The following is a 15,520-nucleotide window of genomic DNA, read 5'->3' as shown; positions in this document are numbered from 1 at the left end:
AATTATGAGTGAAAACTCTTTTATTTATCTTTTCTATTTCCTACATGGAATCAAAAATATGATTAATGCTTTATGATCTAAGAAGCATTTCATAGTGAAAGAAAATGCTACTCTATCTCCTAAATGATAAGAGACAGTAACAGTGAAAATACCTCCAGGAAAACTTATTTAATGCATCAAAAGACATAAGTAAAAGCTAAATTCTCTTCTTTCAAAGCTATCTTTGGTCAAAGTGATAAGATAAAAAGTAATTTTCAATGCGTTCTTTCCTGTGCATTTAATTGTGATTCTCTACAACCACCACCTGTGTGATTAATTAAAGTATTGTTTAAATTACTATTTTTACAAGACAATTAACCTGAACTCATTAAAATAGGACACATTCTGCATTATTACTAAAAAAAATAGTTTGCAATAATAGGGCTACACCTATCAGTTTATTCTCCAAAACCAATTCTCAGCAATGCTTCCAGCTTGGAATTACTTCCCCCTCTGAAAGGATCCATAGTAAGTTCAGAGAGGTCAAACCATACAAACATTCTGAAATGAGCTATTTCAAGGGAACACCCATTCCTCATCCCCCCACTCCACCACTATATCCCCAGCAAAGAAGCCCCACCCAAGCTGTGAAAAGGAAGTGCAGGCAAAAAAGGCAGACAGTGGACTAGTGCCATGGTATGGGCACCAGACCGCTATAAGATGGCATCTACTGCACCATTACAGGGTGCTGGGGCACAAGGGAGCCCAGGGCTGGCTGTTTCTTTTACGACAGGTTTTTAAAGCTCATCTGGAGATGAGTTTTTTCTTCCTTCTTCTTTCTCCAAACCCCATTTCCCAGTAATCGAATGGGAGGTTATGAAGCCAGAGAACAATTTGCTCTCTCTCTGAATCTGTCCCCCGTCAAGGCCAAGTTCCATCAGCCCCCTCCTAAATGCCGTGAAATATATGACTGAGTTCTCAGGTGAAGGTCAGTGCTCAGGGTTACAGTGCAGATGGAGGATTTCTACACTCACCGCACAAAAGCCAAGCATGCCACAGCCTCCTAAGAGTCCTTACACTGGGCAGAGAAGAGGAAGGAGAGGCACCCCACTGGGTGAGGTGATGAAACCTTTGGGGTTTCAAGGTGCCTATATAGAACCATGCCAGAAAGAAACCATGAAAGGGAGAACAGGAGCCAAAAATCTCATGCCCTGCTCCACGCACTTCCCTCCCGGACCAGTTCACCTCTGCTCCCCAGCTTTAGGTCTTCCCAGTAAAGGCTCCAGCCATCCACACCTGTCACAACTGTCTCCAGTCACTGTTACTGCCATCCTGTTGTTCGTCGATTTACTCGAACGGGCACCAGTAACGTCTCTACTTTTTCCAGCCCTGAGATGTTTAGCAGCCTCTCCTAACTCATCGTTCCCGATGATCGGAGGCTCTTTCAGGATCAAAGGAATGAGACCTATCGTTACTGCTTTTGGCATTTTGAATACACCATGGGTAGCTTGCAATGGTCTCCAGTGTCCCCTAATAATGGGAGAGTCAGATCCCTCCATATGCAGCTACCCAAAGAGAACCATCCTTTCTGCCACATTCATAGGGATATAAAAACCTTCAACTACCTGGACTTCCTTTTAATCAGTTAGACTGCTTCTGGGTTCATTTCACAATGCCATCTGGCTTCACAGACATCAAGGGTCTGGGCTATGAAAAATCCTACCTTTAACGGTGGCCTCACAGTGGGAAGCAAGCCCACTTCAAAGTGTGCTAAACGCCAAGGGCTTGGGGGTAGAAATAGCTCGCTCCCATTCTTCATTGTTCAGAGATCCAAGGAATCTACCTGGCCATATAGGAGATGAAAGGATGCCTCTGAAAGCACCCGGCAGAAGGAGATATTTGCTCCATCACAGTGCTCCCACGTGTGTGAACTATGCTCCGTGGCTGGAAAGCTAAGAAGATGAAAAGTGAAGGGGTCTGAACAGATCTTGTGGCTGCCTGGCCAGATGAATTGGAAGCCGGGCACCATGCATGGTTCTGAATTGGAGGATGCTGAGGTGCCCTCCTTCTCGTGAATTTTCTACTCGTTCTTAAAAAATGTTTCATGCCTCGGGATGGCGTCAAGGAGACATGCTTTTCCCTTTTCTTCTCACTGCTGAATACAACTGAATTATATTTAAAATGCTTTCTCCCTTTTTGGCAGGTTCACTTTTGAAGTTGGCTATTCATACATTTCAATAGTCCTATCCCTGTCAAAGAGTAAGCTGGCCTTTAGCAAACCCAAGGGTAGGTTTGAAAAGGCCTATGTATTTTTTTTTACAAATATTTATTCGTTCATTTGAACTAAAATGTCAGAAATTACAAACACAAAGGAAACTGGCAATTAAACATTTAGCTATATAAAAATGTATCATGAAGATTAATAACTAGGAGTTAAATTTGGTGTGTTTTTTGGGTGGTGGTGGTGGGTGGGGCACGGTTTAGTTACACCTGGACAACTGGCATTGCTCTGGGCTCATTCCTGGCTCTGTACTCAAAGATTAAACCATGGTTAGCAGCACGGAAGGCAGGAATCTTAGCCCCTATACCATGTCTCCAGCCCCAAAGTGTTGTTTCAAAAAGTTGTCCTCTAACATAACCCAGAAGTTAAATGGAGCTGGAGGGTCATGCCACCCTCTCACAATAGTTTTTCCTAGAGAGAATAAGGCAATGAGCCTGTGGTGACATCTGAATCAATGAAAAAGTCACAATACCTATGCCACTGGTGGAAAGACCTAACTGTACACAAGACAAGCAATTGGGTCAAAACGACAGTTGGTGTGTCATATCTGCAAGGATCTCAGTGGCTCACTGTAAGTCCTCTCTCCCAAAGAACTACAGCTTCTCTGATGATACTACACTTTGTCATCAACAGAGCTATTTAAAATGGAAGTGATGGGGAAGTCTAACACTTGCATCTGTTCCATCAATATTTTACTTGACTTTCCATGCGTAGGAGGCGTCACTTATTCTAGTGGTAGTTTAAGACAAAATAAAGAGAGGAAGCTAGTGACATTATATTTTGAGACAATTTAAGATGGTGCCACATATGAAGGAGATATTTAGTGAAGGTTAACATTTCTAAAGAATCCGAGAATAATACTTAATTAGATCAAAGTTAAGTAAAGGTACATGTGACACTTTACTGTGGCCATATGTAAACCATCTTTACGAGTCTCAAACTTGTAAACTTGAGCAAAATATTTATCTTGATTTGGACTTGTTTAATTTTCAGCTGTAATGGCTTTTGTTAATAAAAGTATAGTTTTTTTTTTCTTTTTCACACCCGGCGATGCACAGGGGTTACTCCTGGCTCTGCACTCAGGAATTACTTCTGGCGGTGCTCAGGGGACCATATGGGATGCTGGGATTTGAACCCAGGTCGGCTGCGTGCAAGGCAAACGCCCTACCCGCTGTGCTATCACTCCAGCCCCTAAAAGTATAGTTTTAATGTATGATATCACATAAGGTGGTTTTGTTTCAGTTTGATGTAAATTAGAAATACCTATGATCTTTCAGTTTATCTGAGCTCATTAGGTCCACCAATTATTTCCCAAGCCTGAACTTTTGAACAGAACTCCTGAAATGTTTTTGGAGGTACACCTTTTTTTTAATCAGTACTCTATTATTACCACTTGCTTAGTATTTTTTCTGTTAGGTGAAAAGGCTCAACATAAGTTAGGCAGATTTGTTTGAACTGATTTACGTAATTATTTTTACCCTATGTAGTAGCTTGGGAACATATCCCTCCTAGTGCTTCAGTCTCATGAGCCCTATATTATTTAGTTATTCTAGTGCTCATGTCTTCCCAATTTATCATTCTATAACCTGTGAGTTTAATTGCTATTTGGTATCTTGATACACTATAGCAAGTGTACCAATGACCTTTTATTGACTATGGACGCCTAAGGTCACTCGAACTCTTGGTCACAGATGTTTTTTAAAGTTAACGTTTTTTTTTTTTGCTTTTTTGGGTCACACCTGCCAATGCTCAGGGGTCACTCCTGGCTCTGCACTCAGGAATTACCCCTGGCGGTGCACAGGGGACCATATGGGATGCTGGGAATTGAACCCGGGTTGGCCTCGTGCAAGGCAAATGCCCTACCCACTGTGCTATTGCTCCAGCCCCGAAAGTTAACTTGTTTTTATAAAAAGAGATTCTTGGGTCAAAGAGAGAGCACAAAGGTGAGGGTGCATGCTTTGCAGATGGCTAACTACAGTCTGATCTCCAGCATCACCTGAACATTAATTAAGGATCATTGGCTGAGGCCCTGAAGATCCCTGGGCAACTTGAAGATGGCCCAAGTGATCCCTGTACGCGGGGGCCCGAGCAGCATGGTGTCCGAAGGTCCTTGCATCAATCTTCAGCCTGGTTCCTTGACAACTGCCTGGATAAGCCCATGGGCCTCCTGAGCACCACTTGGTAGGTCCTCTCTCCCCAAAGCAAAACAGAGCAGATTCGCCACCCTCCAGAGGAAGTTTAGGATTGGATTCTTAAAGCAAAATATAGACTTCACTATTTGACATTAAGAAACGAGCATTCTTTCATTGTTTATCTTCTAATAGCCTTGTTTACAGGTTTTTCACTGTGACTTCAAGCCTCTGGGACAGTCTACATATATTTAAATCAATTTTACTTTAAGTGTAACAACATAGAATTTACACACATGCAATTATATTTAAATAAACTATATTTTTATATTTGTGTTTATCAACAGTGTCAATTTGGGTGATGATTGAAACTTGCGTGCAGGAAACACATTTGGAGTTGATCAGTACACAGCTTATTTGGAAACACTGAGAACACGACGATATGTCTTTCCTCTAGCACAGTTTGTATCGTTTGTCACCTTTCATACAGCATGACTGACTCTTGGCATTTAGGAGGCTCAGCCTGGTTCAGTGGCTTCTAATTACCATTTCCTCTTTGATTTTCACAACTGGCTAACAGAACTGCCTTCACTTTGGTTCATTATAGCGCAATGCCCACACATAGTTGAAAGCAGTCTTGCTCTTTCACAAAACAAACAAATGATCTGAAAACATTTCCCCCAATTACGCCATTTCAACAAGACTCCTGATGCCCTAAAATGACTTAAACAGAGGGGTCAGGGGGGTACAGTATTTGTCTTGCATGTGGCCACCCCTACATAGGGTGTATGTGGCCGCCCCTACATGGGGTGATTCCTAGTGTGATTCCCAGAACCACACCTGGTGCCCTGAGCACTGCTAGTAGTCACTCCTTGTGGCAGAGCCAGAAATAGCCTCTGAGAATTGCTGGGTATGGTTGAAAAATCCCAAGCAAAATTTTAAAAGGGCCAAAATCAGTGGGTATAAGAGTACCTATTAAATGGTTTCCCGGGAGCACTAAAAGATAATCAGCTTCTTTAGTGCACAGTAGAAACACTGCCTTAGATTCCATTTCATAAAGATTCTAATTTGATACTGAAGGTTTAAATTTAAGTCTCACTTTCCCATGTACTTCCCTGGTCTTGATATGAATAATTTAAATGAAGCTACCCCCATCTTTTTAGGTTATTATTTTAATATTCATCCGTATGCAAAATTTGTATCACACTTAAATCATTCAGTAATAATAACATATTTAACCATTTCATTCTTGTGAGTAGAATCTATATCAAGAATTTCTTTTACTTCCATAAGCAAAATTCAAACCTAATGTTTAACTGGTTGTGTTTAACTGTAAGGCAATATTACATTATTTTGAATCCCAGGCAGTATTAGTATTCAGCTCCAAAATTGCAAATGCTTTAAGAAACACAAACTTAATTTTTTTTTTCTTGGGGGTGCCACACCTGGCTGTAGTTAGGGTTTATTCCTGGCTCTGTACTCAGGGATCACTCCTGGAGGAAATCAAGGGACCATTTGAGGTGCTGGGGACCAAACCCAGGTCTGCTGCATGCAAGGCAAGTCTACCTGCTGTACTCTTGGCTCCGGCCCCAAAGCTATGTTTTTACCTTAATATTATGGCTACTAAAATTTCCATTTTCCTCCCAAAAAGCTGGTGGGAGAGACAGTTTGATGGGCAAAGCGTATGCTTTGCATGCAGCAGACCCAGGATGGATGCCCAGAACTAAAAGGGTCTCTTGAGCACTGCTGAAAGCATTCCCCGTAAAAAACCATGAGCAGCCCTGAAAACTTCCAGATAAGGCCCAACCCTCACTCCTCCAAAAAAAACTTTCCCAAAATAAATTGGGAATGTCAGTGAATACAATTCAATCAGTACGACATTAAAAATAAAACTTGGAATATTATATGACTGAAACCCAATCATGAACAACTTTGCAAATGTTTATCTCATGGTGATACAATAATAAAATAAAATAAAATAAAACTTGTTGCGACTAGAAGGCATTAAGGCATCTGTCTCACACGTGTGGCCAGTTCTGGCTCAATCCCTACAGGGCCCCCCAAGCACGACCTGGAGTAATCACCAACACAAAACCAAGAGCAGATACTGATCACTGCCAGGTAAGAAAAAAATTGTCAAAAAATATGCAAAATATGAGATGACTTTCCCAAAGTTTCAAGTGTGACAGCTTAAGGATATGTAATGTCTAATATTAACTTTCAGAAGAGTATCATTACAAACATCTCAAAATACACAATCTATTTTACTCTTCCATGACAGCTTTTTGCTTTCATTATCATTTTTACCCCTCAACCTATCCAGGTAAGGTATGTGGACCATTTGCTACACAAGCAGAAATACAGTCACTGCAAGCCTTTTAGGTTTAGTTCTATAATCTGATCTTTGGATACAAGATGTTATGCTAGTATTCCCATTTATGTAGCTGGGATACTGAGACACTGTTAAATACATTGAAAGAATGAAAAATCACAGAAAAGATAAACCTATGTTCACTGATGAGTATTTTCTAGTTAGTAACCTTAAGAGCTCTCCACATTGAAAAATACTTATTTTATTGGCTCTAATTAACCTACAGTATTATTTTCTATATTCAAAACATTTAGTTTTGAATTATTAGATTTAAAATTTAACTTAACCAGAACTATATACTTTTTAAAACCTGGTATAAAACAACCATAAAAAACCAGTGAAGAGCAACTTACCAGACATTACAACTCACTCAGATTCACTGCATGTAGAATGGTGTGGCACAGAAACCAATATAAGGACCAGACCTGAGCCCCAAAATAGCCTCAAGTATAAATAGCATCTTTGTTTTGAGCAATAGTTAACAATTTAATATCACAAAAAATATTCTTAAAAAATAACTAGGAAAACTAATGATTCTTCAGGGGGAGAGAGACAAAAGTAGATTTCTACTTGTATCATGTAAACAACTTAGAGTAAGATTTTAATGCTTTAAAAAAATTGAGAAGGGAATTTTTGAATGGCCATGAATTGGAAAAGACCACCTGAGCAAAGCAGATAATTCAGACGCTATAAAGGAAGAGACAGACATATTTGATTAAATAACAACAAAAATTTTCATTTGGCAAAAGATATCATATGTAACAAAAATTACAGAGATACATTTTCACACATGAAACAAAGGATTAACATTTCTAAAACAAAATCTCTCTTATAGATTGTGAATGAAAATCACTTCCAAATAGTAAAGTAAGTCATGGAACTGGAATGAAGGAAAGAAAAATAAAAAAAAAGATAAAAATATGGTGAATGTCAGTGATTGTAAAGAAAATGCACTACAGAGAATAAGACTGATCAGAATTAAAAACAGCAGTAACATTCAATGCTGGTGAGAATGTAGGAAATGGGCATTCTGATGTGCAGAGGTGATTTACTATTCCTTTGGGGAAAATAATCTAACAATATCGATTAAAATTAAAATCACATACCGTTTGACCAAGCAATTCCACTTCTGGGAATCTATCCTATAGGAAAAACAAAAAAGGACCAGCATGTAAGGTCAGTGGTACAAAGATGTTTACTGCAGTACTGTTTGTGGTAGGACATGCCCGTTAAGGGGGAAATGACTAAATAATATGTGACCTATACAATATTTTCAAAGTGGACAACACAGTGGCCTGGGAGTGCTGAAAGGATGTAGGGATAAGTAGTAGACACAGTATCATGTGAAGGGGGGTATTTTCTATTTGTTTGTTTCATTTCCAGGTTGACACTGAGTGACTTCTTTTCTTCCTGGAAAGAGGACAGTAGGTCAAGTGAGCCTCTGATCTAAAGCATAGATTTTTTTTAAATTTCTCATAAAGAATGGGATAAATGCAAATGATACTGACTTGAAAGATTGGTAGGGCAAGAAAAGCAAATAGAAAAAGCGCATGCTACAGACCCATTCTTTTGACAAAAGCAACAGATGCAACAAAATAATGTCTGTGGAGACACTCCATATGCACATGAAAGAAGGAATGGAAGTACAAAGAGCAGGCTAATAAAGGCTGGGGTTCTGGATAAGCTCAGAAATAGGAAGGGATGGGATAATTTTTACTCTAAGTATATTGTGTGCTATTTGGTTAGTTACTATGACAACCAAAATTTTGTAAAAATTTTCAAAAGCATTATGAAAAAAAATTATTAATGGTAGTACAGTCAACATTCCAGACATATACCTTCAGTATATATCAGAAAACAAACAGGTATTTCATACTATTCTTGTGTCATTCACCAGTGTTCATTTGGGTTTGCTTCCAAATAGCCACTGACTCTCCTCCATTTGTGTACTGCTATGATACACAGTTAGAGAGTGGGGAGAATTGACTCTGACCCTATTTCCAGGGTCTCCTAATTGATGTAAACCAATTCTGTTCACCAGCATACAATCTGCAGTCATTTACAGCATTCAAACTTTCCTAATTGTCACATTAAAACTTTTAAAAGAAATTGGTAGAAATAATTTTCATAATATCATCATCATCATCATCATCATCATCATCATCATCATCATCATCCCATTGGTCGTCATTTGTCTCGAGCGGTCTCAGTAATGTCTCCATTCATCCTAGCCCTGAGATTTTAGAAGCTTCTCATTTAGAGGCTTCTAAATTTTTATAATATAAGGACTGGAGCGATAGCACAGCGTGCAGGGCGTTTGCCTTGCACGCAGCCAACCCAGGTTCGATTCCTCTGTCCCTCTCGGAGAGCCCAGCAAGCTACCGAGAGTATCCTGCCCATATGGCAGAGCCTGGCAAGCTATCGATGGTGTATTTGATATGCCAGATATGCCAAAAACAGTAACAACAAGTGTCATAATGGAGACGTTACTGGTGCCCGCTCAAGCAAATTGATGAAAAAGGAGATGACAGTTACAGTGACAGTAACTGTACCTAATATGTTTAAAAATATCACACAACATACAATTAACTTAGACTTTATTAGTGAGATAGATATTTCACATTCTTTTAAAAATAAAGTCAAACTTCACCAGTCTCAGTTTGGCAACATTTCAAGAGCTGAATAGCCAAATGTGGTCACTATACTGAACAAGTCAAGTGTCAGCTCAGGACACTCATGCTATAAATATCACTACATTCAAGGGCAGGCATGTAACTCCTTTCTTAAAATAATAAATCACAAAGCATTTTAATATTACATTTTATCCCACGTGTGTACAATAGTATTAACATTAATGGTTTTGATGTGCACAGTCACTGCTCCTTCACAAATACCAACACACCCAAGATGCTCCACCACTGTCTTAAGCCACTTCTAGTCTCCATCTTCTCCCTACCTTTCCCTGCCTGTTTGGTAATCTCAGTTCTGTAAGGTTATCCCACGCCCAAGGATTTGTCATCCTTTGATACTATCTATTTCTTTGTTTCCCCATATACCCGGATAAATGAGATCATCTGGTAATTTCCCTTCTTCCTCTGACTTCACTTAACACGATGCACTCCAGTTTCATCCAAATTGCAGCAAACTGGAAGATTTCACTTTTTCTTATAACTGCATAGCATTGCACTGGTGGACATGTAACATCACATCAGATGGCCCAATCGGTCCCGGAAAGATTCAGTGATAGATGCAGATTTCACATGTAGGAAGCCCTGGGGCTGGGCTCTGGAAACACATCCCACAAAAGGGAAACCCATAATAATAGGAAAAGAACAATTTTCTCATGAGAATACATCTGTCACTGTTGTCCCGTTATTCATTGATTTGCTCGAGTGAGCACCAGTAACGTCTCATTGTGAGACTTATTGTTACTGTTATTGGCATATTAAATATGTCACGGATAGCTTGCCAGGCTCTGCCATGAGGGCAGGATACTTTCAGTAGGTTGCTGGGCTCTCCGAGAGGGACGGAGGAATCGAACCTGGGTCGGCCGTGTGCAAGGCAAACACCCTACTCGCTGTGCTATCGCTCCAGTCTCGTCTCTCACGAGAATACATAAGGAAAACAAAACCCTGGAAATGGAAACTGCTGGTTGCCAGTCTCCTGCAAGCTAATGGGATGAAGGGGAAATAGCCTCACAACTTTGAAACTCTGGATCAGCTCCTGTATGAAGCCTGGGCTTTTTAGTGACATAAGCAGATCAATTTCCTCTATTTTTCCAGTCACTCTGAGTTAGCATTAAAATGACTTGTAATCAGAGGTACCCTGATTGATCACCTCATCTTTGGGTAGGGCCATTTTCAAATAAATGATCATTTTCTTTCTGTAAATTAATGTGAATGTTGAGATTTTCCTCGATAGTTTGTAATCAAGACATTTACTTGTTAGTATAGATTTATTCGATAATATGTATTGGCATCTTCTGGAAACACGCCCAAAGATGATTTTCCCAAGTAGCTCAGGATGATCCACAGTAACTTTACACAGTCAGCACACAAGTGATTATTGTCCCTTGAGACAATACACACATGAAGGGTCAGAGCAACCAATGAGCTTTACTCTGATCCATCCTCTTTCTGAGTCTCCCATCTTAGATCAGGGACCCTGAGCATCGCCACGACCGACATTGTGAGTAGACTCCTTATTGTGCAATGGGGTCTGTCCTGAATCTGTAAGGCAGTTAGCAAGGTTTCTGATGTGACACAATAGATGCAGCCATCAAAAATGTGTCTATTATTAAATATTGCCTTTTGACTTAGAGTTCCCATATGGCAGAGCCTGACAAGCTCCCCGTGGCGTATTCGATATGCCAAAAACAGTAAGAACAAGTGTCACAATAGAGATGTTACTGGTACCAGCTCAAGCAAATCGATGAGCAACGGGATGACAATAATACAGTGATACAGTGATTTAGAGTTACTATTCCAGACAATAATTAATTCAAACAATTTATTTTTTGTATGTTATTTATTATTTTTGGGGCAGCGAGTATCTTGCCCACATGTCTGGCTGTCTTCCCCAGAACCCCTCGGAGGGAGGGGATGGGCTCCAGCTTCCCTCACCGCCCTGAGCAGGGCTCCGGGCAGCCGAAGACCACTGGAACCTAGCCACAGCCATGCTCAAGGCCCCTCTCCACATGTTTGGACAAGCCTCACGCATGAAGGTACTGGCAGAAGAACCCAGGTGTGTGTAATCCCATCAACAGCCAACATCCAGAGACTTAAAAGCAAGCTCCCAGAAGCGATATATTATGACCTACTTCTCTCTCTGGGAGAAACTAGCAAGCTACTGAGAGTTGCCCATGCCCACATGGGACAGCCTTGCAAGCTTCCTTCCCATGGTGTATTCATATGCTAAAGCTAGTAACAAGCTGGATCTCATTCCCCTGACCCTGAAAGTCTCCAATGCGGCATCATTGGGAAGGCTGAGTGGAGAGAGGCTTCTAAGATCTCAGGGATAGGACGAATGGAGAGGTTACTGAGTTCGCTCGAGAAATCAACGATCAATGGGACTTCGTGATTCGTGTGATTCGTGATACAATTTATTTCCAATGCGTTTGTGGCCTCGGTTACCGAGGTGCAGTAAAGCATGGTGCCACAGTGAATGCAGCTCAATCTCCCCAGACCCCATGATCCTCTCTATTCTATGTAACCCCGCAAGGTTCTAGAAGCGAATCTTTCTCACTCCCTTTCTTCCTTCCTTTGCTCCCAAACTACATCGGGCCTTAGTCCTCCACTGAGTACTTCTCTCAGAAGAAATGTGGTGACTTCGATGTCTGCTTGAAATCAGTGTGATGCTATTCCCAAAACTACCCAAACATTTCTCTGGGTTGTGGGGCGATTTTTTTTTTCGAACAAAGTGTATGCTCATTTACAGACACTCATTCCTTAGCTTAGTTTCCCTGGGCTTGGCCACTGCTCCCCATTAATACATCTTGGGAGGAAATTTCATTAAGGTCTCTCCATACTCTACCAACTCATTCATTATTCTCCCTAATGCATCTATAGGACCAGAGTTTTCTGCTAGCCACTGGATAATTCTGTACAGGTCTTCAAACTGATCTATAGAGTGATGCAATTTCAGTAAAAATATTGATTTTTTTTCAGAAACCAATTACCTGATTTCAAAATTATCTAGAAGAAGCAAAATAACTGTGAAAAACTTAAACAAAGGTAGAGAACTATTATTATCTAATATCGAGACTTATTATAAAGCTACCATAATCAAGAGAATGTGGCTCTGATAGGACAGATAGATAAATGAGGCAAAATACAAAGCATGTAAATAAAATACACATATACTGAAAACTCACTTTAAACAAAGGCACAAAGCAAGTCAGAGGAAAAAGAATAATTCATTTGACTGATAGTGGTAAAACTGTTAGATGCCTATCTGCAAAAAAAAAAGTAATTTGATTATATTTCACCCCATATAAAAATTAACTCAAAATGCAAAGTCTAAAGTAATGACTTTTACAGGAAAAAAAATGAATAGTTTTGTGACCAGGGTCAAGGAGGTGGCACAAAAGGCCCCCAGCACTTTGTGTTCCCCTGAGTATCATCAAGTAGGAATCATTCAGTTTGTTTGATCAGAGTGGAGAGAAAGTACAAGGGTTAAGATGCTTGCACACAACTGACTGCGGTTCAATTTCTGGCGATGAAGCCTATGATTCACACACACCCTAGCACTGCCAGGAGAGACCCTTGAGCACAGAAGAAGCCCAGAGCACCTTGGAGTATGACTAAACAACAACAACAAAAGAATCTTTTTGCTTGTTTATGCAAAGACAACACCAAAAGAACAAATTAATAAATTCAATTTAATCAAAATTTAAAACTTTAATAGATGCTATAAGGAGATTAAAAACACATGTTACAAGCAGGGGGAAATGAAATAATCATGATAGCAATTTTATGTATGAAGCCCTAAATTAACCAAAATGTTCATCAATAAGAGAATACATAATCAGATTTGGATATCTCTCTTCAGGAGGGATATATTTATATGTTTCTTAGTATAAAATGAACTTTAGATATGCTACAACATAACTAAATCTCTAGGGGCTGCAAAGATAATACAGCAGGCAAAGCACTTGCCTGGCGCATGGCCAACCTGAGTTTGACCCATGGCGCCACATATGGTTCCCTGAGCACCACCCTGAGTGATCCCTGAGTGCAGAGCCAGGAGTAAGCCCTGAATATCACTGAGTGTGTGACCGAACCAGATAACCATGCTAGAAGAAAAAAGCCAGACAAAAATAAAAGCATGAATAGTTTGATTTATTTAAAATAGAAATACATAAACTCATCTTCAAGAATGGAAAGTTTCATTCTCTGATAGGACAGTGGAGGTGAAGAAAGTCATTATAAAGCAATAAGAGAAAACTTCACACATAGGTGAATAGTTCATTACTATGATTACCGTGGTGATTTCATGATATATCACTGTATCACTGTCATCCTGTTTTTCATCGATTAAATCGAGCGGGCACCAGTAATGTCTCCATTTGCCCCAGCCCTGAGATTTTTTTTTTAATAATTTATTTATTTTTAATTAGAGAATCACCGTGAGGGTACAGTTACAGATTTATACACTTTTGTGCTTATACTTCCCTCATACAAAGTTCGGAAACCCATTCCTTCACCAGTGCCCATTCTCCAACACCCGTAAACCCAGCGTCCCTCCCACCCTCCCCAATCCCATCTCCCCCCCAACCCACCCTGCCACTGTGGCAGGGCATTCCCTTCTGTTCTCTCTCTCTAATTAGCTGTTGTGGTTTGCAATAAAGGTGTTGAGTGGCCACTGTGCTCAGTCTCTAGCCCTCATTCAGCCCGCAACTCCCTTCCCCCACATGGCCTTCGACTACAATGTAGTTGGTGATCGCTTCTCTGAGTTGCCCTTTCCCCGGAACGTGAGGCCAGCCTCGAAGCCATGGGGTCAACCTCCTGGTACTTATTTCTACAGTTCTTGGGTATTAGTCTCCCACTCTGACATTCTATATACCATAGATGAGTGCAATCTTTCTATGTCTGTCTCTCTCTTTCTGACTCATTTCACTCAGCATGAAACTTTTCATGCCCATCCACTTAACTACAAAATTCTTGACTTCCTTTTTTCTAACAGCTGCATAGTATTCCATTGTATAGATGTACCAAAGTTTCCTCAACCAGTCATCCGTTTTGGGGCATTCGGGTTTTTTCCAGATTCTGGCTATTGTAAACAGTGCTGCAATGAAAATACATGTGCAGATGTTGTTTCGATTGTACTTTTTTGCCTCTCTGGGATATATTCCCAGCAGTGGTATTGCTGGGTCAAATGGGAATTCAATATCTAATTTTTTGAGAATCGTCCAAATTGTTTTCCAGAAGGCCAGCCCTGAGATTTTTGCAGCCTCTCCTTACTCATCTTTCCCAATGATTGGAGGCTCTTTCAGGGTCAGGGGAATGAGACCTATTATTGTTACTGTTTTTGACATATCGAATAGCCATGGGGAGCTTGCCAAGCTCAGCCATGCGGGCAGGATACTCTCAGTAGCTTGCCGAGCTCTCTGAGAGGCGCATATATATATATATATATATATATATATATATATATATTCCCCTTTGTTGCCTACTGTATGAACCCTATCAAATATGGTGTGGTAACTATGGAAAATGGGTAGGGAGTGTCTTATGATGTATCAGTCAGGAATATTCACTCATGCGTGAGGCTTGGCCCAAGTGTGTGGAAAGCGTCTTGGAGCGTGGTGGCAGTTGGGTTGTGAGGTCGGCTGTCAGGGCTGGGTCCCTTGCGGTGGGGAGGGCTCTCACCCACCCCCCTCTGGGGCTCCCCGAATGAAAACAGCCTGGCGCAGAGTCTGGTGGCATGGTTATGGGGGCCTCATTTTATGCCAGGAGAAGCAGCCGTGAGTTCTGGAGGCTGGCTGGTGAGAAGATTATCTGGCACCGACAGGATAATAAGCCACATGATTTATACATATGCAAAAATTTATGTAATTGTGAAATTTAAGTACAACTGAGAATATTTCGATTATGTTCAAGCCTTTTCTGGGTGGGGCACACCTGGTGGATTCTGGGGCTTGTTCTGGGTTCTCTGTTCAGGGATCACTCCTGCAGGGTTGGAAAACCATATATGGTACTGGGGATCAAACCTGGGTCACCTGCCTGTAATGAAAGTGCCTTACCTGGGAACGTGCTATTT

General features: G+C 40.6%; 1 protein-coding gene across 8 annotated transcripts in view; it reads right to left on the bottom strand.

The window, feature by feature from the left end:
- MAST4 (microtubule associated serine/threonine kinase family member 4) overlaps positions 1–15,520 on the bottom strand; it is a 668,112-nt gene that overhangs the window by 286,576 nt on the left and 366,016 nt on the right. For 4 of the 8 annotated variants that reach the window (XM_055123954.1, XM_055123957.1, XM_055123956.1 and 1 more), the window contains one exon: positions 7,867–7,902. The exons of the other annotated variants lie outside the window; for them this stretch is intronic. In XM_055123954.1, coding sequence (XP_054979929.1) covers positions 7,867–7,902 — 36 coding nt within the window. The remainder of the gene's footprint in view (positions 1–7,866; positions 7,903–15,520) is intronic. 8 annotated transcript variants of the gene reach the window in all.

Source organism: Sorex araneus, chromosome 1, assembly GCF_027595985.1.
Source record: "Sorex araneus isolate mSorAra2 chromosome 1, mSorAra2.pri, whole genome shotgun sequence".
Classification (NCBI taxonomy): domain Eukaryota; kingdom Metazoa; phylum Chordata; class Mammalia; order Eulipotyphla; family Soricidae; genus Sorex; species Sorex araneus.
Note: the sequence above shows the minus strand (reverse complement) of the source record. Positions and strands in the feature narration are given on the sequence as shown.